The 23877-nt window shown below is 35.0% G+C and overlaps 1 protein-coding gene across 5 annotated transcripts; it reads right to left on the bottom strand.

Moving 5' to 3' along the window:
• Mvl (solute carrier family member malvolio) lies at positions 1-23877 on the bottom strand. Of its 5 annotated transcripts, none has more exons than XR_011703659.1 (14): positions 23769-23877; positions 23393-23554; positions 22859-22981; positions 15937-16163; positions 15062-15200; positions 13907-14062; positions 13634-13792; positions 11509-11556; positions 11121-11279; positions 8035-8258; positions 6907-7117; positions 3413-3471; positions 3257-3327; positions 1-692 (listed from the first exon to the last, which is right to left on the bottom strand). XR_011703659.1 is itself a non-coding variant. In XM_071598535.1 (13 exons), exons 1-13 carry the CDS (start codon positions 23781-23783, stop codon positions 644-646), a joined length of 1743 nt encoding a protein of 580 aa, XP_071454636.1. In that variant the 5' UTR covers positions 23784-23877; the 3' UTR covers positions 1-643. The 5 variants fall into 5 exon arrangements, 2 of the variants coding, with proteins under 2 accessions (XP_071454636.1, XP_071454637.1); XR_011703658.1 differs by lacking the exon at positions 1-692 and adding an exon at positions 699-1240; XR_011703660.1 differs by lacking the exon at positions 1-692 and adding an exon at positions 699-1240 and having other exon boundaries at positions 3413-3450.

Raw genomic sequence — 23877 nt, 5'->3', positions numbered from 1 at the left:
TACTAAGAAAAATATTTTATTACATTTTCTTTACAATTGCAAAACTTTCAATAGCCAATCAAGGATATACAAAATTAATTTCAATTATACTTAGAAATTCACTGCATAAAAATCAAAAGCCTTTACAATTGCACCATATTTTCAACTGAATTTTCATTGCAAAAGCAACTTAACATGTTCACTGGTTCAAATTAGGTGCTATAACAAAATTTTGTTCGCCAACATGACTCATGTAATGATATTCTTGATTGACAAAAGCTGTTATTGAGCCATCACACTGCAGAATAATTAAATAAATAACTACAACACTGAGTATTCCTGCCACATTGGTGTAAGATCTATTAGGACATCTTATCCTGAACAGACAAGGCCTGCACATATTAGATTCAGTATCGTCATCGCCTCAAAAGCTTCATGCTTAGGTAAATAGCTGTAGATGATGAGAATACTATTGTCTCAACAACTCTGCTAAAGAAACAATGCTGGGAGTAATTAGAGCAGTGATATGCTTTAACTTTGAACATTGAGAGAACTTGTAAATGAGAATAGTATTTATCTGAGTTAATAACAAAAGCATTTTTTTTAGCAGTGTGGGGAGTTCTTATTTTCTTCATCGTGGCTACGTGAGTTGTTTTTTTCCATGTCATTTTTCAATCTGACTGCCATAGTCTTGTATTGTAAATGAAGTACTCCTATTAGAAAAAGGCAAATTATACAAAAGTCAGTCAAAAAAAAACTTACTTCCTTGAACTAATAATCAACCTTATAACAAGCAATAATGGTATTTTCATTTGTATGTATACATAAATTACCAAAATATTTTTTATTACCTATCATTTACCTTAATGGAAATTTTTTCCCAATTTTCTTTTCAACATTATGAAGAATTGAGTCTTAAAAAAGCCCTGCATAATCTTAACATACTTTCTCACTGATAAAAAGTGTGTACTTACTCCAAGCAATTATAGTCACCAATTTATTAGCACCATTAACCAGTTCAAAATATAACATTTTCTATAAAAGCATTTGATTACCGAAACAATGTTAGACTAAAAGTTCTTGACAGGCAAGATTCATCTTCTGCACTTAAAATTACTTCATTTGCCTACTTAGCAATTCAATCCTTTCAGAACAAATTTGCACATAAAAACATTTCAGCACAGCCACATTTAATCACACTTCACCACATAAATTCTTCTTTGGTCAGTGTACACCATCATCATCTTCCATTACATTCTCTCTGAGAAAAACAAAAAAATCCCAAAATAATGAAGCATTAGAAGCAGACAGTAGTCAAACATGAGCATACCCATAGCCATAAGTTAAACATAGAAAAAACAACGCCACCAGTAGCATATTAGCTGCCTTCTACTCACCCAATAAATTCAATATATGATCAAATTGTTTAACACAATCACTGCTACATCCCTTTCAATTGAAACAATGTAACTCAAGTAGCTGAAAGACTTTGCCCCTAGCACAGACATCATCTTCTTCACATTAAACTAGCGTTCATGGTACAGGTTTCATGAATTGCTAGTGCCATGAGTAAACTCTTTTTGGATGGTTTAATAAACTTTATAAGATGTGACTGTCATTTAATAAAAATCAAAATTCCCAATGAGAAGCCCAGGAGCTTTCATAAGTTATACATTCCATTCATCACTACATGAAGGTTCATCACAAAATAGGAACCAACTAGAACACAAACTTTAATGCCACCAGGAACTAAAACTATAATGACGTAAAATTTAAGTGCATTCCTAGGTTATTCATGGATCCCACTAGGAATTTTCTATTGATGGCAAATCAGGCCACAATGTCAAATTTTCACCTTCAAGTGAATTAGTAGACAAAAAGACTAATTTAAATGTACATGCATTTACTGATTGCTTGGGGTGGGAAGAGAAAACATAAGAAGTCTTTTGAATATTTGAACAAATCTATTGTCTACACGAGTATTATACAGAAAATTCAAAATTTACTTACAGCTATAAGTAAAAACACCCAGGTTATTGTGCTGTACTACTACAAATTATTTTAGTCTGGGAGAGTTGGCTAATACATACAATCAGGGAACTGCAGATATATGAATGGTAAAACATGAGTATTGCTACTGAAACTCCTGTGATTATTATATATCCATAAACTAATTTTGCATACAAACACAGGTGCCCATCTTCCAAGCATATACTGCTTTAAATTTAACCAAAAAAGTCCTGATATGCTAAAAAGTGAGCTAAATATTGTAACTTATGTAGTCATTGCCAGAAAAGCTTCAAATAAGTTAGTGCCCCAGTTTTTTTCATGCTAAAAAATTCTCAGCAATACTTGTATGCTAAAACAATGGTTTTCACAAGTAGGATCATTCTTAAGAAAAAATGAGAAATGTTATCCTACATGGAAAAGACAATATCACTTCCAATAAACATGAGTACTCAGTGGTATTTACTTGACATTGATCATGTAGCATCTACTGCAAAATAAAACCTTGCGTCCACAGTTACATAGTTACGTCATTCAGTGAGTAAATTTAAAGTATAACAGAACAGGGATGAAACTTAAGCCAAGCAAGACTACAAATTGGTGTATCAGTCTTGAAGTACAAAATTAAGCATCCCAGGTGTACATGAACATATATATGAGACACACAGAGGTGAAAGGGAAACGAGCATTATAGTGGAGCAAGATGACCAGAGAATCATTGACCAGACATGTAAATGTTTCAGATATGACCAGAAAAAACAAGCACATGACATTGAGCAAAGAGTAAGTTTCACAAAGAGCAGGACAGCACTTGGAAGTAAGGGAGCAAACTTTTCATGAAAATACCATAAATATATAAGTAAACTAACAGGTATTCATTAATTTTTTAAGTAGTAATTCCTGTTATCTCAAGATAAAATTATTTGTCAACGTCAAGCGGTGCTTAAAAACACATTTTCACTTTGAAAAGGTATGGTAATTACTCTTTAGAAATGTTATAATAATAAATTAATATTTAAAAGGGGATGACAACTGAGGAATCATCTATATATTTTTACCAAACATTTTTGTTGACACTATTTGAATAGATAAAATGTGTGTTGGAAAATAAAAACTACCCATTAATTTAAGAATTAAATTTTAACATCCTTGCCTTCATTTTCTCAACATCATACAAATGAGTTTTCCATTCAATAAGAACAATGCCATACCCCTACACTAAGACAGTCAATATAAATGTCACTTATGTTTCATCGTAATTCAAACATACCTGGAATTGCTTACTTCATTACTCAATCCAAAGTCGCGGGAAATTGGTCCACTTATATATTTGGATATGAACTGAAAAATAAATATAATCGGTCAACAGACATTTTTTTACAGTAAATATTCCCTAATTAGTCAAATCATCAAGAATTAACCTCACCCAATAAATTGTTGGGTAGAAAATCCAAAGTTCAAATCCTGTGTGAACAATGTGATAAGCTTGCAAAGAAAAAATCAATTTAAAGCAAAAAACCATATCTTAGTTATTCACTCAAAGTGAACATGAGAAGACTATGAACATTAAATAGCAGGGTAGTGAAGTTATTAGCAAATAATTATTGACCGCTCTAAATTTTTTAGCTTGCACAAACAAGTTTGGGTGAAGGACATAACAATGTAGCTCCTTTAGAAAATTTAATATATTTTGGTTCCAACCAAATACTGGTTCATCCCAGATTTCAACCATACTAAAATTTTTAGGTGCATATCCAGTGGCTTTAGGTAGGTGCCATATACATGAATGAGTCATAGAGTCACTATTTGAGGTACAGAAGAGAATGGACATGAGCATATAGGAAGGGAAACATCATGGAGAGAAGATATGACTAATTCATATTCTTCAAGCTACCAGGGATTGTCACCTAATCCATGCAATCTAATTTGCTGCTATGTTTTATTTTATACACTCAATTTATAGCTTTACTTCTGTTTGGTGAAGTGCATAAGAAAGCAGGATTCAGCAGCTTTCATCTCACAGGATAATAAGACAGCAATGAAACTATAGCTACTGCCTTATTGGAATGTTTCCATTGTTTTAAGCAGTGATGACATTTTAACTCTTTTTAATATAATTACTATGGATGCTGCCTTTCCTTCTGAAAATCTGAAGAAGTGTGTTTTACTTCAGAGCGTTTTGCTGTGAACAATTCTGTTTTTGCTACTTTATACACTTAGGTCTGCCATCGGCACAGGGAAAGAAAATAGCCCCCCTACCCAGAAGCATGAATTTCACATGCCATTGGACTAGATATTCGGTGAACCCTACCCTCACCCTTCAATCAAGCCAAACTTCCAAGTTGATAGCTTTGGTTTGGTTCTATGAAAAGTAAGGGGTTATGTCCACCTATTCAGCATAAATACCCGATTTGGAGAGTTATTAAAAACCTAGGAGAGATCTTGTAACCTTAGAATTTGACAAAAATTTTCCCAAAAATAAGAATCTTCTGTACTTTCCTGTTTAAAATTAAATAAAATGGTAACTACATTTGGTCCATTAGAAACCAAAAATTCATTCACCTCTGCAAAACTTTCATGAGCCTCGAGAGTCTAAGGAGTTACTCAGTTTTCATTAGTAATGATTTAAGACCAAGGTCCTAGTAATTCACAAGATTTGTATTTAATTCTCACTTCAGAGAAAAATAAATTTTAGTTGAAACCCCAAACTAAGTTGATCTACATAAACCAATGCATATATTGGTCATGATAATTCAAAGTCTATGCTAGGCAATTTTTCCACAATATGAGCAATAATGGTATGCTTGGTAAATTTTTTTTTAAACTTCTTTTATCCATTCATTATGCTTTGGAAACTTCATTTAAGGGTTAAACCAGAGATGTGAAGAGTAGTAATAGCTAGGATGTGTATGTAATTTTTTCTCAAACATGGTACTAAGAAGTTCCATAAAACTTATCTTTAGGCTTTTGGTTATGAGAACTTAATTAAGTCACGCATCTTTTTGGGGTAAATTCATTGGGTGGCCAAAATGCATATGCTCATTCTAAAATGGAGATATATTAGGACTTTTCCATTGATGTTTTTGTTTTGATACAATTCACAGTGTTATAGCACCATCAGGATGATGCAGTAACAGGATGAAACATGAACATCTGTGGAAAAGTATTAATGTATCTGTGTGCTGGTATGAATATTCACATTTATCTGTTTTGGTTTCTTTGGTATTGTAATCATCACAGTCTCCTCAAAGTCCTCTGGTAGTTTTCTACTGCCATAGCTCTCTTTGATTATTCCAAATTGGGCAACCTTCGATTTGACCCTATGAGCCCTGATTATCTCTCAGTTTATTTAGTCAACATCTGGTTCGTTGTTATTCTTCAAGTATTTCACCACTTCATTGAACAAGTTTCTCAGTATTTCCTGACACTCTTAGTCTTCTCTCAAAATTTCTCCTGAACTTAAGTCATCTTCAAGTGATTTGAGCCCTTGGTACAGAACTTCAATGTATTCATTCCATCTCTTCCCAGTGTCTTCATCTCCTTTTAGTATCTTTCTGTAGGCATGTCAAACATCATATATTTTGTATTATTTAATACATCAAAACCCGGTCGCTAAATACAAATTTTATCAAGTGGAAAAGTGCTATAATCAGCTATTCATCGTATATTTTGTTTTTCTTTCTCCAAATTATCTCTTCACCAGTTTACTACCAGTTTTGCTGTTTCCCATCTTTCTGTTTTCATTGATTTCCTCAATGCAGGTTTTGACTTACTTTTGTTTACCTTGTTGCACTCAAGTATGACTTGGTTGGATAACTTTTTAAAAAGGATTTCTTCAGTTTCATCCGCTGTATTTTCTTCTTGCCTCTATGAGTTTTATTATTTAGGTTTTTATCCATGGCTGCTAAGGGTTCACCACATTACAAGTTGCTTATCTGCTATTTTAGTTATTCTATTCTCTATGTCCTTCCATTGTCCATCCATGCAAGAGTAATATATTCCTTCTATATTTCTCTTGATGGTCACAGTGAACTTTTCTCTAGCTTACTTTTCCTCCAGTATCTATGTATTCCATCGGGATTCCTGGGCCACTTTCTTCATCTTCTTGTATTACAGCCCACTGTCCACCACCAGTTAGTGATTACTGATTATATTGTGCCAGGATAGCACTTACATCACTTAACTTGGTTCTTGTATCTCATTTTGACAAGCATGTAGTCAATTTGCTATCTTACCATCCCCTTCAGCATCTTCCATGTGTATCTTCTTCCACAATATATTTTGAAGAGGGTGTTTGCCACTAATAATTAATAAAAGTAATAAAACTAAAAATTCATTTTTGTAAATGTAGATTCTAAAATTTGTCTCATTGTAGAACTCCTTGCCACTCCGATTTATAAGGTGGATAAGGAAAAATTAAACATGTCTTTAGATAAGAATATTACCAGCCTCACAAATAATGCTCAGACTTTGACAATATTTAGGAATGAATTTTTAACAAGACTATCATTATTCAGGGGCCAGAAAAATGATAGGTCAGCAACGCTCATCACCTATCTCCATGGTAGCTTATACTTATTTATTTCACATTACCAAATCCATAGGTCCTGCTTGCTACAGTAAAGCCCCAACTTTACTATAGAAATTTTGACAAGAGATCAATACCAAAATAAACTTTCGCAACTCACATGATTTTCATCCAGTATAGGAACATTAAACTTCCCATTTGTAACTTGATAAATATATCTATACCTACTCTCAAATATCCCTGCCAAGCGACTAATCACAGCTTTAATAATATATGATTAACAGCACAAATTGACTATTGATTATAATCAGCTTGCAATTATCTTCTAACAAATACACTTAAATTATTATCCGCAAAAATGTAACATATAAAGTTCAAAAGTAGGTACTTACTCTATTATTAGCTAGCTGAGTTGCTCCCATGCTTATTGCCATATGAATGACAAGGTATATACAAAATAGAATGTAAAAAACCGCAAAAATGCAAATGGCAAGATAAATTACCCAATTGGATGGGATATCATTTACAACTGAGTGAATCACAAAATATATGTTTATTCCTATCACAACTGTAGAAAGTAAAATAGCCAATATTTTTGTGAACCTGAAAGAAGAAAAGATACTTCCATAAATGCCACTACATTAAAGAAACAATGTCTTGCTTTTACCTTGAAATAAATCTGAAAGATCTTATAACTGAATGGACCAACAATTAGTAAAATTAAAGCAGAGTTTTAGTATTTAAATTAGTAATGTATGAATCCATATTTAAGGGTACCATTTAATGCTATCTAAGTTTCTTTTCAAATTCAAATAATTTTCTGTATAAAAATAGTCACATTTTTCAACAGTTACAAAACAGTAGCAGAAAAATTTTACATTGTGATCCATTTATTTCCCAATAAACATTTAACCTCATTTATGCTGTTTTTTCTTAAACGTTATTTAATGCTTATATCCAGCAATAAACATAAGAAGTGAAAATGAATAAGTTTTATGGAGTAGTACACCTGATGAAAACAAGCTTTTTAGATTAAGTAATTGTGACAATTTCAATTTTTAATCATAATTTAGTACATAAGGGATTAAAATGCTTAACATGCAACTTATAACTTTTAGCACATACTAATAAATCACCAATCCTATTAGTTGAAGGGTTGATGGATGTCATTTTCATCTGTTCTCCTCTTTGAGTAAAGCAAAATGTTACATAGCATACTGAATTTTCATGACAAGGTAACCCTGATTAAAAGTTCACGAGAAAAACAATTTAGAGATCTTAAAATGTCATTTAAAAATAATTTAATAAAAATATAAGATAAAGGCGACAGTTCCAGTCTTTACTGTGTGGAATTCTGTCTCACAGAACGTTTTTATTGATGACCATTATGTGGAATTGTTCTTTCTTTTAACAAGTATAAACTCCCGAGAAAACATAATATTCAATACAATAAGCAATAATAATGCTAGTTTCAAGTGAACATTTTATGGTAGCACACTTGCAAAACAATTCATACTCACGTTCCACTCACAAATTCTCCCATGATATGTTCATTGGATGTGAACGCAATAGTAGGTAGTGTTGCAAATGGTAGTTGTAGGCTCATGACAGCATTAAGTACATCATTCATGCCTGAGAGATCTTCGATTTGAGTGAAAAAGGCAACACAAAATGTTGGCACAATGGCTATTGTTCGTGTGAGTAAGACTCGCTTCCACCTACTCCACTGAAGGTTGAGGAAACCCTTTTTTAAAAGAATAAAAGCACAAATAATTAGAATTTTGACCTTTTTAATTGCTTATTATACACATGCTTCAAACTCTAAAATTACAACAATAAAAAGTAAACAGTGTTGATCTGTAGACCATATGCAAGTAATAGCTATACCCAAGATGTTATTTTTCAGAAACAAGATCATTCTCAGAAACCACAAGTGGAAGAAGAAAAGAAATTGCCTCTTCCTTGCCTGAATGTGTCATTTTCAATGCAACAATATCAGGGTGTAAAAATCATTCGCTTTGACCAGTATTTGAGCCTGGATCTCTTGATGTCTGGCCAAGTACTTTAGCCAGTTGAGCTATCGAGGCATCCTCTTAGAATGAAATTTTGGGGGCTTCAAAGGAAAAAGATATTGTGACGAAATACCATACATACAATATCACAGGCATTCGTAGTGGTGCGCGACACGCCACAGTCCACGAGGTTAAAGCCAACTTTTAACACTTAGGTTTCAAACCCTTGAGGTAAAATTTTAACAGAGTTGTCACTGTGGCGGCATCCCCTGCAGTTTCTTGGAATTTGTCTAAGGTAAAAACAACCCTAGTGTTTAAAGTTGGCTTTAACCTCATAGACTGGTGCATTGCGCACGACTACAAATTTCTGTGACATTGTATGCATGGTTTTTCATCACAACATCTTGTTCCTTTAAAGCCCCCAAACTTTCAGAGTTAAAGAGGACACCTCGGTAGCTTAACTGGCTAAAGCACTCGACCCGACATCGAGGGATTTGGGTTTGGATCCCGGTCAAGGCACATGATTTTTACACTCTGAAATTGTTGCATTGAAATGAATATTAACAGATGACTCCATTAAAAAGTTACTGCTGTGGCATCTCCCACAGTTTCTTGGAATTTGTAATGTTCAAATGCAATATGGCTTTGTTAGTATAGGAGCTACTCTCATCATACTTTAAGGTATATTGCTAGGTTTTTTAAGTACACATGCCAGTAGATCAGACTGTTGTGGCAGGAGTGCTCGTTTACCTAACAATAGGTGTTCATTTAGATATTTATTGGTTTTCGTCTACTTCAAATATGAGGCAGAAATCATTTGTGCAGCAAACCATTAAATAGTAGGACAGTGAACTACAAACTAAATGACATCACTCGATGCTTGGCATATTGCAATTGCACAATATCAACACAAATCATGAAAATCGTAACATCTCTGCACACCTATTATGTACGATTTAGGATTTGTAATCACAAACCTTCCAGTTAACTTTTGAGCATACCCATTAGGGTGGCCATGAAAATCTAAGGACAAAATCCCAGAATATTTACAATATTTCCAAGTTGTTTATCCATAATTAATTATGTCGCTAAGCTCATGATGACACCTTTATAAAATTTATTACAGATTCTACTCGGTGGCAATTTCTTTATAAAAAGAAGTGTAACACTCGTAAAATTTGTAATAGGTTCTTTATATATTCATGCTATTTATCATCATTTGCATACATTAGCAACATTTGCATAATGAAAAAATATAAGGGGCTGAAGAAAATATGCTATCAAAATCACTGGCAAATATTTGAATTCTAAGGGAAGGAAGGGAGTATGGCAGGGCGGATGCGGTCACGACACGCATAACCTAGGCAGAGCCCTCGTCCGTCGGGAAGGAAGGGAGTATGGCAGGGCATACGCAGTCACAACACGCATAACCTAGGCAGAGCCCTCGTCCGTCGGGAAGGAAGGGAGTATGGCAGGGCGGACGCGGTCACGACACGCATAACCTGGGCAGAGCCCTCGTCCGTCGGAAAGGAAGGGAGTATGACAGGGCGGACGCGGTCACGACACGCATAACCTGGGCAGAGCCCTCGTCCGAAGTTGAGTCAGAAATAGGACACGCTGTCGCGACAAGCGCAACATAGCCGAAGCATCGTGCTCTACCGGTCACCGCCAGATAACCAACTGACCTCTTTTTGCCCTGCGATCAGGGCTTTTATACCCAATTTAGGAGCCGGGGGAGGAATACTCTTGAAACATTGTCTTTGGTCACGTGGGAGTTTTGGAGGAACCAGGGAAGGAATACCATGCTGCATACTTGCAACATTGTGTTGTTGATCACTTGGGGCATTCGGAGGAGCCAGGAAAGGGATATTATGTTACATACTTGCAACATTGTCTTTGATCGCTTGGGGTATTCGGAGGAGCCAGGAAGGGAGTACCATGTCACATACTTGCGACAAATGTTTGAATATCTGGAAAGCTGCGTAATGGTCGAATATCAGGAAAGTGGTAACTCTGGATTGATTTTTCATTTTAGTGAGAGCTGAAAATAAGATATAGAACATTGATAAAATTCATTCTTTTTCTGAAACGACAGAATTCCAAAACAAAAATTTTGACTGCATGCAAAGGGCACCACCTAAATTCATGGGGTTTGAATTTTGGAGAAGAAATATATGATAGTATCACTGTAATTATACTTCATTACTTTATGGAGACATTTGAAAATATTCCCTCGCCAAATTTCCCTAGGTTTCCCAGAGAAGTGTCAAGTTTATTATTCAATATGTTTGATAGCTCTAACGGTGGTGGGGTAATGTCCTTGCCTACCAACCCAGAGGTCACAGGTTCAATTCCTGCCTAGGTGGGATTTCCTCTACCTAAGGCTTGGATGTCTGTAATCGTGTTCAATGTAATGCTTCAGAATTAGGTGGAAGAAGGGACTGAATAGTCTCAACCGTGCCCCAATAAAAATGTCAAATAAATAAATATGTTGGCATGTAAACCCCACAATTCAATACGGACAACTCCCCAACTGCACAATATGTTTATTTATTTTCATTAAACTTTTAATAGAACTGTATTCTAAAACTAACCTCCATAGCAAATTGGCCAGCATACGTTCCTGTCATAGTACTTGACTGTCCAGCAGCAAGTATTCCTATAGCCCATATGTACATGGCAGCAACACCAAAACTACAGCCTAGAAAGACACCTCCTTTGTATATGTCTGCATTCACCAATTCAGTATTATTCTGTAATATATTAAACACAAAAGAGTTAGTATATTTTCATGGCTATGCCAAGTCAGATACATATTATCTAAACATTTCGCTGAACATAATTTTGAGTTTAGATCCAGAAGTTTTTTGTTATTACATGCTAACAAAAGTGCTCCACAAAAAAGAAAATTGGATAAAAATCACACAAAGCATAAGTACACCTTTATCATTTATGGAATGTAAATAATGAAAAAGTACTTACTGGAAATATATTATGATGCATGCTATGGCTTGCTGTGCACACCTCTAGCTGTAATGAACCAAAAATAAAGTTACGTGACAATTATGAAATAGTAATTCCAACTTAAATTTATAATGCCATTCAAAAGTATCATGTTTATTGGAAGTTTTTAATATAATCAGCATGCTTACTATGTAACTCTAAATTTTTTCCAAATTTTACTCCCTTGATGCACACTAAACTTCCTTTATCTACAAGAATTTTTGGCAACATCAATAGCATGACATAACCGAGCGAGTACCAAAGTTTAAATTTGTAACATGGTTTTAAATGGGGATACTGTCACTAAATACTTCAAGTGAAACCACTGTAATATACTGATAATCACTTTTATTTATTTCTGTAGCTGAAAGTTGTTTAAATTGAGTTATGCGGGGGAATGAACAAATCCATGACCAGGGTGGAATACTTAGGGACCTCATGCTTTAGCACTCTAGGTACACCCCTTTTTCAAGCATACAAATTTCTACTTATTGAATACCTAACTGCATTAACTTAAAATCTTATTTTTGATCCATGAGAACTTAAAAAGGTACTAACATTTAATAACAATGCCTCACATGGATTTCAAAAGCTTGCAATTTCTAGTTCTTGATTAATTTACTTCCTTTTGACTTTGAAAAGTAATATCAATCCATAAGTTGCAATTCCTATATCCCCATATTGCTATGACAATTCAATAGTGTTGGTAAATGAGTTAATAGAAGGATTCATACAAGCAGACAGTTTTAATTCCTCAGCAAAGTTCCTTTACTTCCAGGTACTTTTTGCAAAGCACTTTCTTCTTTATTTGTCCCATGTATTTATCTCTTGGCCTTCCTCTTGGGACTTTTCCCTCTACTTTTCATTCTATCATATTCTTCACGAATCCATTGTGCCTCAGTGTATGGTCAATCCATCCGGTTCTTCTTTTCTCTATGGTGTTCCATAAGGTCGGTTCTTCATCTATTCTTCTGTATACTTCTTCATTTCTTATTTTATCCATCCATTTCATCTTATGCATCCTTCCCCAGCACCAGGTTTTGAAGGCTTCTAGTCTTTTCTAGCCTACTTTCCCGATGGCCCATGCTTCTGATACACAGAGTGCCATGCTCCATATGAATGCTTTCATGTATTGTCTCCTCATCTGTACTTTTAACTTCTTTAAACACAGCAGTTGTCTTTTCATTGTGAAGGCTCTCTTAGCTTAGGCTATTCTTTGCTTGATGTCTGTAGTACTTCTTCCATCCTATGTGATGGTACTTCTGAGATAGGTGAAGGAATCCACTTGCTCTAAATTTTGTCCTTTCAGTGTGACTACAGTATTCCGCTTCTCTCTTCCACATTATAGGATTTTAGTCTTCGTCTTGTTTATGTTCATGTTGCATCTTTGTGGAACTTGATCCAATACGTTTAGTGACCTTCAAAGACCCTCCTGGTTTTCTGCTATTATTGCAATATTGTCGGTGAAGCAAAGCATATTCATCTCTTCTCTATTGATCCTAATTCCATTTAATCCAATCCCTTGTGCTTCTCTTATGGCCTCCTCCAGGTACATATTGAACAATGGAGGAGGTAAGTCAGGGAAATTCAAACTACTGATAACAAGGGTACATGCAAGAGCCCTAGCTGCCCATAGTTTTTAGTATCACTACACGACTTACCAGAGCAACTAACAAAAAAAATTGAATCCAAACATATATAAAAGCCAAGGAGAGCATATAATGAAAACAGGTAGCAACAATGTTTAGATAATCCAGGTGAAAGGGAGGTGGCTAAATTGGGGAGCTTATCTAAGGAGAGGATGTATGAAATTATTGTGCAGGTTATTTTTTAAATGAAAATACAATGATATGCCATAAAAACATAGATGAAAATGGTAAAATTGTACTCAGCCCTTGCATTTGGCAATATGTTCATGTAAAAGAGAATGTAATAGAATAACCTTGAAGAATTAAATTAAACACATTAATACATAATCTATAAACCACACAAAAAGTGATAACTAGACTCTGTTGAAGAAAATAAAAAATAATTCTTGCATAAGTTTGTTATACATATAAATCAATAAAAATGACATAATTTGTATTTGGTATAATTTACTTACCACTTCTCTGTTAGTTTTATTGTACAGCCCATGAGCAAATACAGAAACAACAAATATATTGATAATGAATGAAACGAACAAAGCAATCCCTGCTTCAACGAAAAAGTAAAAATTGGCTTCCTTAACGTCTTCCTTTTTACTGCGGTCAACAGCTCTTGACTGAAAAAAGTATATGAATTAAAGATTAGCTACTTTTAGGAGTCAGAGTCCATAGTTATTCACTTGCAAGAAAAAGTTATAGAACAAGCTAAACATCACTTAAGATAAGCATACCTTAACAAGGGCAGAATGGAGATAAAAATTATGTGGCATCATTGTAGCGCCAACTATACCAATGGCCTGTAACACTGCAGAGCTGGAACAGTGTGAGCACCAAGGGATAAATAATCCCTTCACTACCTCACCTTGCTCTGGTGCCACCACCACATACTGCAATGAGAATTAATAGTTTAAAAATTAGATGAGTAGTAATTAAATTAATTAAAAAAGTGAAAACCTTGTTTTACAGGCTTTCTAATTAACCACGCCTATACTGATGTATAATGAATGAAGTAGCTGATTATCATAATCATTAAATTGGGAACTACAAAGTGTAACAGAAGATGCCTGGTAAAGGAAAATACATATGGCAAAATCATGAAGGCATGGGAAATAAGTATCTAAAATAAGTATTATATCTGGCATGTCTAAGAAATTTTTGGAATTTATATGCATAAAATACTATGTATCCCTTCACCAAATGGCAGGTAAGTACGCAGTAATTTTGTAGACACAAATGGTAAATTATTGTCCCCGTCTGTAAAGTTGGATTAGCCGTAAGTATTATGTAGACAAGATGAAATTAATAATGGTAAGGAATAAGTAGCAGCCTGTACACTAATAAGTAGTACATGACAGAATGTGGTGCACTAATAACTAGTACCATAATAGAGATTTCACAAATTGACAGCTAAATCACTGCACAGACTAATGATTTTAACATTTTCATTTAAAGTGAAACACTAGCATTTAATGACCAAGAAAATAGTATTATATGGTTAGAATTCTCTCAAAATCAATGTCAATATGAGGTAAACTCAAAGCAGAAAAATTTATTTTGAATTTGGTTTTGAGAGTAGTGTGTGTATTAATTTACATATTTTAAGACTAGTGCTGCTGAGGGATTATTTTGTGACCATATATTTTTAGATGGCTTAGATGAATGCCAGTCTGCAGAGACAGTGGCAATGGATTTGGGAGCAAGTGTCCAAAGTGCTTATCTCATACAGTGCTTAAAGTTTGGAACCATCTAAGACAACATTGAGACACACAATCGAGAATGAAAGTATTCTTTCCATCATACTCCATCAATGGTCAACCTTAAACTTTTATAGCATTACATTATACATTAATCATCATACATTAATCAGACATGTATGGGCAACTTACCTCATAGCCGAAAGTTAAAGCCATCACTGTGATTAGGAATCCAAAGAGAAATTCCAATTTTCTCAGTCCATACTTATCCAGCAACAAGAATGTAAATGTATCCATCACAGTTATTAAGACTCCTCCCCACAGTGGAATCCTATCAAAATTAAAAGAAACATTCACTTTTCTTACATTTTATTAAAAAGTCAACTAGATTCTTTTATGGTGGATGAAAACTGTAGCTCAAATGATAATATTTACCCTCGACAGAACATTCCCATCAAGATATATACAGGAAATGGAAGTTTGAGGCTCTAACTGTAAAAATCCTCTAGGCTAGATAATATTTGTATGATCTTGAATGCCTACATATAAATCAATACAGACTGATTTACTTGTAAAAAATTGAGTGTTACTTGTCTGTCACTTTAATTATTTCTTCAAAACCATAGCACTTAGCATGCGATGACACAACCAAATCAATTCCTTGTAAAAGTTTCCTCAGATTGATGCAGTTGAAGATCTGTCTTTTGGGATTTCTTCCATGTGGTTCATATTGCTGAGACTATCAATATGGACCACAATAAGGACATACAAATAAGAAAAGCCAGATCTTTCACATCCACATCAACTTTGATAAGCAATTTATTAAGAGTAACTTTTGAAATTTTACTGTTTTCCAATTAAAATAAACCAATCTTTTCACAGTTGAAATATGAAAATGCTCTTATCTAATGCACTAAGTTCCTAACCTTTCCACTGGCATATTATCTTCTTTACCAATTTTCCTGATATAATGCTCATTATGGGGAGTATTGTTTTGATTGCCTTCAAATCTATAAAACAGAAATTATAACCTAGAAAATAGCAGTAAATATACTTAAATGTCTTACGTTTTGTTAGAGAGGAGGTAGAGTGCTATAGCTGTTCCAATAACTTCTTGCATATCAGATCCTATAATTGCTACTTCCACCATTATCCAAAGTATAAGCCGTGGTACTTTACGGTACTGCCTATAGCACATTTCTGCCAAATGAAGGCCAGTCACCACACCTAATCGAGCTGCCAGTCTCTGCATTGACAATCCCAAAATGGTGGCCCACATTAGCAGCCATAGCAGCTATCAAACAAAAGGAAAAATACAAAAATTTCAATACATGCATAACTACTTAAATGAATTCAATACATTATGACATTACAGAATATTATGAAAATTTTAATGTAAAAGGAAATCATAATTTAAACATTAATTCAATCGAGAAGTTGGATCTACCCATAGTTGTCAACACTACTCTTGAGAAGTAGAGTAATTGCTTTACAAGTCAATGGGTTATGTCAATGGCTATATGTGATTTTCTCTCAGACTGGACTTAATATGATTTTTGTTTTTATACTTAGAAAATTCAAATGCCAATAAAATAACTAGAAGATTTCTTATTACAGAAGTATATTTTAGTCTTCACTTCGAGAACTAAACTGAAAATACAACTTCGGGTTATTTTTATGTCATGTAACTTAATAAAATCTAACCTCCATCAAAATGATTTGCTTGTGCATACCCTTGGGTTAAATGCTGACTGCCTTAATGAGAACCCTCGTTAAACGACCCAATAAGATTTACACTTATCAATTCCAACTCAAGTTTTTTTAACTACTCCTAAATATCTTAAAAGATAGTCACGTTGCCATTTTTGATCAACCATCCACCATGCATGTATAATTGTTGCATGCACCAAACCAGGCAATCTGTTGGATAAGGCAGGGCATCATGAGAAACATATCTGAAAAGCTAATATAATCAATAAGTCAGGCATGACTTCTTGGAAGTTCTTGGTATCCATGGAAATGGAAATTAACTTCGGCACAATGAAATTACATTTTCCATAAAGTTATTTGGTATTATGCTGTAGCACATACACGTGCATAGTGACAAAGAAGCATAAGGTTCATATAAAGAAACAGGACCGGGAGTGGGAGGGTGAGAGGGGAGGCAGGCATGCACTTTTGAGACTTTCAACCTCAAGACCCTAACGCCCTGGATGACATTTTATTGAACAGGGGAGGTTGGTTGAGATGTGGGCCAGGAAACATGGGCAATGAAGAGGATGGGGTAGAGGAAATGGGAGTGATTATTCCTGGTGTGTTTCATTGAGTCAAGGTAAAGCAAAGGAGGTTTATTAATAATAATAATGTTTATTCATCCACGGATTATATCTATGATATACTGATAATATAAGATTTTGTCAAAATTCAAATGCAAGAGATGCATAGCAAAACCAACATTAAATAAGGAAACACTAACAGAAGATACATTTTTCATCACAGAAAACAGGCACATCCATTAGAAAAAAATCATCACTCCAAGAATTCATGGATTGAATAAAATATAGCAGTCTGCAAAAAATTGCTTTACTTTGCTTTTACCGTGATATGTTTTTTCAAAATGTTTCAATTCCTTTGAATTAATCACCTAACTTGTTACATAGCACTAACCCATGGGATTTGGTCCCATTGCTGAAGCATAAGTACACAAAAGAACTATACAAATTATTTTGGTGCCTAGTCCCAAATGTATTTTTTGCACAGTCTTAAATGTATAAAACCAGGAGTTTTTCACATTAAAAAGCAAAATATTTTTACATGAAATAGGCAGATGATAATAGATGAATAAGGCAGGAAGTAGATGAAGTCTTTTCAAACGACAAGGAGTCAACAAGGTGCATCAATTGCACTCATTGGCAATCAGACCCACAGGTCTTTTCTGAGTTTTGAAAATGCTCTCAGCAGAATAAGATTGACAATATATGAGAGTAGAATTCTTCATAGTATATGGAGAGTAAGGCATCTAGATGAACAGTCTACAGGGTATGGCAGTTAAATCTGGACAAATGAAACATTTGTTTACAAGCAAATGTATTGACAAAATTCAAATGAAAATCCTTTTATATAGAAGTAGTGGTTTATGTCAAGAGTAACATTACTCAATGTAACCCCCTTTAGATGCAATGACCACCTCCAATCTTGTCCTGAATCGATCACACTCACTCTTTAAAACACCGCTGTCCATATTCGCAAATGCTGCTATGATAATGGTGCGTGGAGATGTGACATTAGGGTGCCTCTTCTTAGTAGTAACTCTTTCGGCAATGCTGCAAACATAATAGTTGAGGGGGTCCCGAATAGTCCAGTCTATTCGGGGGCCAGAACTCCTTTGACCAGAACATATCAATGTTATCAGAGAGCCAGTTTTGGACTAAATGACTTGTATGAGCTGGTGCACCGCCCTGTTGAAATACGTTGTCTCCCCGAGGCCAAAGCCCAAGCCCACAGCCCCGAATGAACAATTTCGATAATTGCGGCTCTTTGATTGTACTCTGCACTTGTACATAACAACTCGGCCATTATGAGGTTATGACTATTCAATTGTTTCTGGCTCAACCATTATGAGGTTATGACTGTTTACTAGATGCCTATAGGTTTCAAGAACGCCAATCGTGACTTCCAGTTGAACTACGATATGGCGGGCGGTTCAAATTAAAATTTGTCCGCAGAAAACCCTCCGCCACACCCTGTATATAATACTCCTAATTAAATAACAGGTGAGGCTTCGACCTAGTGTTCTTATATGAGGGTCATCCGGAAAGTAGTACCCGTTCGTGCCGCATGAAGTGCTGACGACGCGAGTAGCCGCTGGACGAGGTCAGATAGCTTCAGTGGCTTGTCTGCCTTCTCTGAGCCAAGTTGCGTGACGCTAGCATTGCCTGTGTTGTTTCTGTGATTGTTTACAATGTTTAAAAAAATTGAGAACGCCGCCAGTTGTGAAGTGAGGGCAGTGATTAAATTCCTCAATGCAAGAAACGTTCGCCCATGTGATATTCATCGCCAATTAAAGGAGGTGTATGGAGACAATGTAATGGACGAGTCGTCTGTTCGGCGGTGGTGTCGCAACTTCAACATGGGGAGGGGGAACACACACGACGATGAGCGTTCGGGGAGACCGTCTGTCATTACAGACCAACTGGTGAGCTCAGTTGACGAATTCGTGAGGAACGATCGGCGCGTCACAATTGATGACATCTGTGAGCATTTTCCCAATGTTTCTCGAACAATTGTTCATGAAATTGTTAAACACCATCTGCATTATGCAAAAATTTGTGCAAGATGGGTCCCTCACGTATCTCAATGAGCTGGCGGCGAAGGACTATGCAGCAGGAATACAGAAACTTGTCACACGTTATGACAAATGCCTTAATTTGCTTGGAGATTATGTTGAGAAGTAGTTTAAAGTATCCTCTTTCAAATAAAATTTTTTATGTTTGTTAATATTTACTTTTGTGTCTTTATTTCACGAACGGGTACTACTTTCCGGATGACCCTCGTATGTTCTTCCTATGAAAAGTGGTGGTCAATTACAGTTCCAAGAAATTTGTTGCGGCCATCTTAAGGATCCATTTTCCTCCAAATTCAATGCTAAAATCCACCTTATTTTTGTTCTTATTGGTAAAGTAAATTAGTTGTGATTTTTTGACATTCAGGTTTAAAAATTTATCCTGGCACCAATTAAGAAGTTGATGCACCACTGCAGTGCTACAGGATATTAACACCAATATAGCGGGCGCAAGAAGATTAACATATGTATCATGGGCAAAAATATTGTTTAGGAATCAGGGATAGAACTAATCCTCTCAGTCATATCATTTAGGTATGGTAGAAAAAGGAATGCCTGAGAATGAAACCCTTTTGAACTTCTAATGTAGATACAGGATAATTGATGAGTACTTTTCTCCACCGTTAGCAAGTTTTTAATTATTTTTTTTTTTTACTTTTTGAATATGAAAATTTTTATATTTTAGCATGATCAAGAGGTTTTCGTTTTTTAAACTATGATAATTGAATTTAAGATGCTTATCATCATCACTTTTCATGGATATAGTTTATTCTTTCAGGAGGCATGACATATGTCGTATCTCATTAATAGCCCACAGCTTCCATTGACGCTGCCATGGAGTTTAATTTTCAGGGAAGGCTTTGCCATAAAGGTATAGAAATGAGTTATAGAAATAATTGAAACTATCATTGAAATTTGCAGGAGAAAAAACCCCACACCAATAAATTTGCAGGAGAAAATTCCTCTGTTCAATCAGGTGAAAAGTGAAGTTGGGCACAGGTGAAATTAGATCAACAAAGGTAGACATTTGCTTCAGAAAGTGAGTGTCTACAAATTGTATTTGAGCTTGTTTTTTGGTATTAGAAAAACAGCAGGTAAATGGTCTGAGATTAGACTCAAGACAGCATATGACTTCCATGTGATGAGGGCTAAAATTAGAGATAACATTGTCAATATGGGTAGAAGAATGAGTAATGATATGCACAGGCTCATGCAAATGACAGTTCCGATTGTAGGATTCCAGGAGCTTTACAAAGATTATGTGATTATTACTTTTATTTTGCATATCCACAATGAAATCACTGATTACAATAAAAGGGTGAATAGGAAATGATCCACACAATAAGGCCAGAAGGCAGTCAAACTTGTTTTCAAACAATGAAAGTTGACTTGAAGACATATAGATAGAGCTAACCACAAATGAAATGCTGTTCAAGGTAATTCACACACATTCAAAAGCACCACACTTCTATCCAAGGGTTATATTGCACAGAATCACAATTAGTAGATATACTGTCCTTCACTAATATCATTAGTCCCCATTTTTGGTCAACTCTCTACAAAATTAGGACACAACATTTTAACCTGAAAGCTAGTATTTCTTCTTGCACCAGCAAATGTTCACACAGTTGTAATATGTATGGATTACAGTCATGAACCAATATTTCAAGTTCTAAAAGCCTGTTTCTCACACACCGAATGTTGAAGTACAGGACTGAGAGTGATACCGGTAGTCAAGAGGATGCAGATATGGAATCATTATCACTCATCAAATTAACAGCTTTAGATGGGGTCCCTTTTCCCATCTATAAATTTTCTAATACCAGCATATTCAGGCCAAACATTACCCTTTCTTACCTTCTCAAAAATCATACAGAACCACTCGTAACTAGGAAACCACTTGGGAAACCAACCACTAGGAAAAATTGTAACATCTGCTAGAATGGGGATATGATTTTAGGCAGGGAAATATGTACCTCTACCTTCCCCTACCTCACCCCAGGCTCTTCCCTCCATAGTGATATCAATATTATTGCTGTTTGTCACTTTCATATGAGCATATTGCCCTCAGTTCACTACCAGTAACTGATGTGCTCCTAGGATACCAATATGTCTTCAATTATCAGGATTCCCAGGGGTCAAAAACCACTCAAGTTTTAAAAAAAGCATATATACCAGAGGTGAGACTTGGCTTATAATGCTTGCATTAATGGACAGATTAACTTCAGTAAGGCTAGTTAAAACTTCCTCGACCTAATTCATTATGTTTGTAGGTAGATGAAATCATATCTCACGTCATCTTCTTTTGCAAAATATTGTGCCAGAGAAGAAAATAGAAATTATTTTCACCTTTTTTAAGCATCCAATCCAGCACTAGAGGGAGGTGTCAGATAGTGTTTCTTTAGGTGAGGCTTAGAAATAGTCATAAGACCATCCAAACCCTACCTTAAAGAGCTGACTACCAAATAATGACTTAGGAGGGTGGTCTGAAAAGTTTCAGATCTAACAAAGATACAAGATATTTTTTCTGAAGTCTGAAACTTTCCAGACCACCCTTGTAAGTGCTACAGTTGGCTCATGCTGAAAAGGTTTCCTATTCAATGGTTTTTCTTGGATGACATTATGCATATACTCCACAAAAATGCCTTAAATATTTTGGATCAACTCGTATGATATTTTTAAAGGACTCACAAAATAACTTAATGGGCTATCTAATGGTGACAATTACTACAACGCACACTCTCGTCTTTCCTTTTCTTTTGCTAACTTTGCTCAATTTGAGTAATCTTCTCCCAGTAATGAAGCCCTTTTTGAATGTGTCAGTGATTGTTTTGCTGAGTGGTTATGAGTGTGTCAACTCTGTGTTTGTCCCTGGTGTGGAATTTATTCTAGTAAATAGTCACGGATATTTTATATCTATTTATAAACCCAGGTATCCTTGACAGAGTCCCTAGAACTCTGTCAATGATCCCAATTGTGTTTGAGTGTTTGTGTCTGTAGTTGGTCATTTGTGAGGAAGTAATACTCCAGCAAACTACTGCAGAAGGGTGTTCTGGTTGAGAGGTTGCGGTTGGTCACTGTCATGGAATTTATTTTACCACAAACCATCACCACAAATTTTGTTTTAATAGCGGGACGAGTGGTATTAACTTATTATGACTATAGGAGTTTTTATTTTAATTTGTTACTTTATGGGGCCGTGCGGCTCAATTTCTTTTATTTTAAGGTATACTTGGCGCAAATTCCCCATTGGATTATATAAGTTTTCCATTAACAAAATTTCTAACATTTGACAGGAAATGAAAAAGTAGAAATGATTATATATCACATTTAATGCATAGCAAATGAACAGTTTATCCTGGAACAATTGAAACAGCTTCAGGAAATAACTAACATTTAGAAGATTTCTTTACCCAATGGTTAAACAGAATACTACACATGATTAATGGGAGAAAAAGGCAATGGAGGAATCACCTTCAAGGCTTACATTAATATTCTCAATAAAAACCACTTCTTTGATCTGCCATGTGCGACAGTGCACATTAAGGATTAGGATATGAGACCATGATTTGCTGTTCCAATAACACCAATTAAATTAAAGGGAATAGCCTTCACAGCATAGATATATATTTGTCAAATAACATTACCTTGTACTTTGCAACTGTCCCCGACTGAAGATCCGACTCAATATTTCCAGGATCAAGATAGGCTATACTCATGAGAAATCCAGGTCCAGTGAAGGCCCAAAGCTTCCTAAAGCTAAACCTTGTCTGTAAATAATAACATAAATAAGAAAATAAATGATAGGAATTTAGGGTTGGTAAACTTTTCTCCCTCTAAGCAAAGTTCTTTATTAATATTCATGAAAGCCTCTCTCAAATTTCCTTGGGGTGGCTCCTTTAGTTTTGAACATGAAATTGCACTGAGATAGCTTTGAAATATAAATATTTATGTAAAAATACCAATAAAAATATATAAAGAAATCAGGTATTACATGAATAGGATGATGTTGCTCTTTTGATTTTGGTAAAAAATTGAGAATATGTTAAATTGATTCTAATTCCAATGAGTAAATAAATGTGTACACATAAAGAGACATTGAAGATGTTAGAAGAAGCCCGATTTCGTGTTTCTGGTTTAAATAAACAGAAAATTTAACAATCAGGAACTACAAAACTCACATTCTCCACCACAGGTATTTGGATTCTTTCATCGGCGAAATAGGTCTGGTTAGATGCAGGAGTAAGGGTAGTGTTTTCAGTAACAACAGAATGATCACTAGGTGATTCTGGCTTCCTCTTGCGGCTCCCATCCTCCTTGAAGTCGAGGGAAAATGAAGCATCCTAAGAAGAAAGATATTCTTTTAAATTTCGAGGCAAACTGTTGGCATAAAATAATTTATTAAGGAAAATAGTCAGACATGACGGTATCAAACTAATGTCCAGAAAACACAGCAGAAAAGAAATTTCACCCAAGGTTGCTAATAGACTCAAACTATAAAACTTAATTCATTATATTTGCCATCAGTGTACTTTAAACTACAATAATTGTAATTACCGGCACTACACTCATTGTCAGATCGTTTTTCACACTGTTATATCACTAAATTCAACATTACAAGACTAACACTACATCATCATATGGTGCCCATTAGTCAACTGCGCAG

The sequence above is a fragment of the Hetaerina americana genome, unplaced genomic scaffold, assembly GCF_022747635.1.
Source record: "Hetaerina americana unplaced genomic scaffold, ioHetAmer1.1.p SCAF_10, whole genome shotgun sequence".
Lineage (NCBI taxonomy): Eukaryota > Metazoa > Arthropoda > Insecta > Odonata > Calopterygidae > Hetaerina > Hetaerina americana.
This window is presented reverse-complemented; position numbering and strand designations above follow the sequence as displayed.

What these genes read in the sequence shown, in the direction of transcription:
- Mvl (XM_071598535.1), bottom strand. An exon ending in GGACAGTTGCAAAGTACAAG is followed by an intron (nt 16,164 to 22,858) that starts GTAATGTTATTT and finishes TTTGTTTGATAG; the next exon opens with CTGCTATGGCTGCTAATGTG. An exon ending in CTTTAACTTTCGGCTATGAG is followed by an intron (nt 14,063 to 15,061) that starts GTAAGTTGCCCA and finishes TTCTCATTGCAG; the next exon opens with TATGTGGTGGTGGCACCAGA.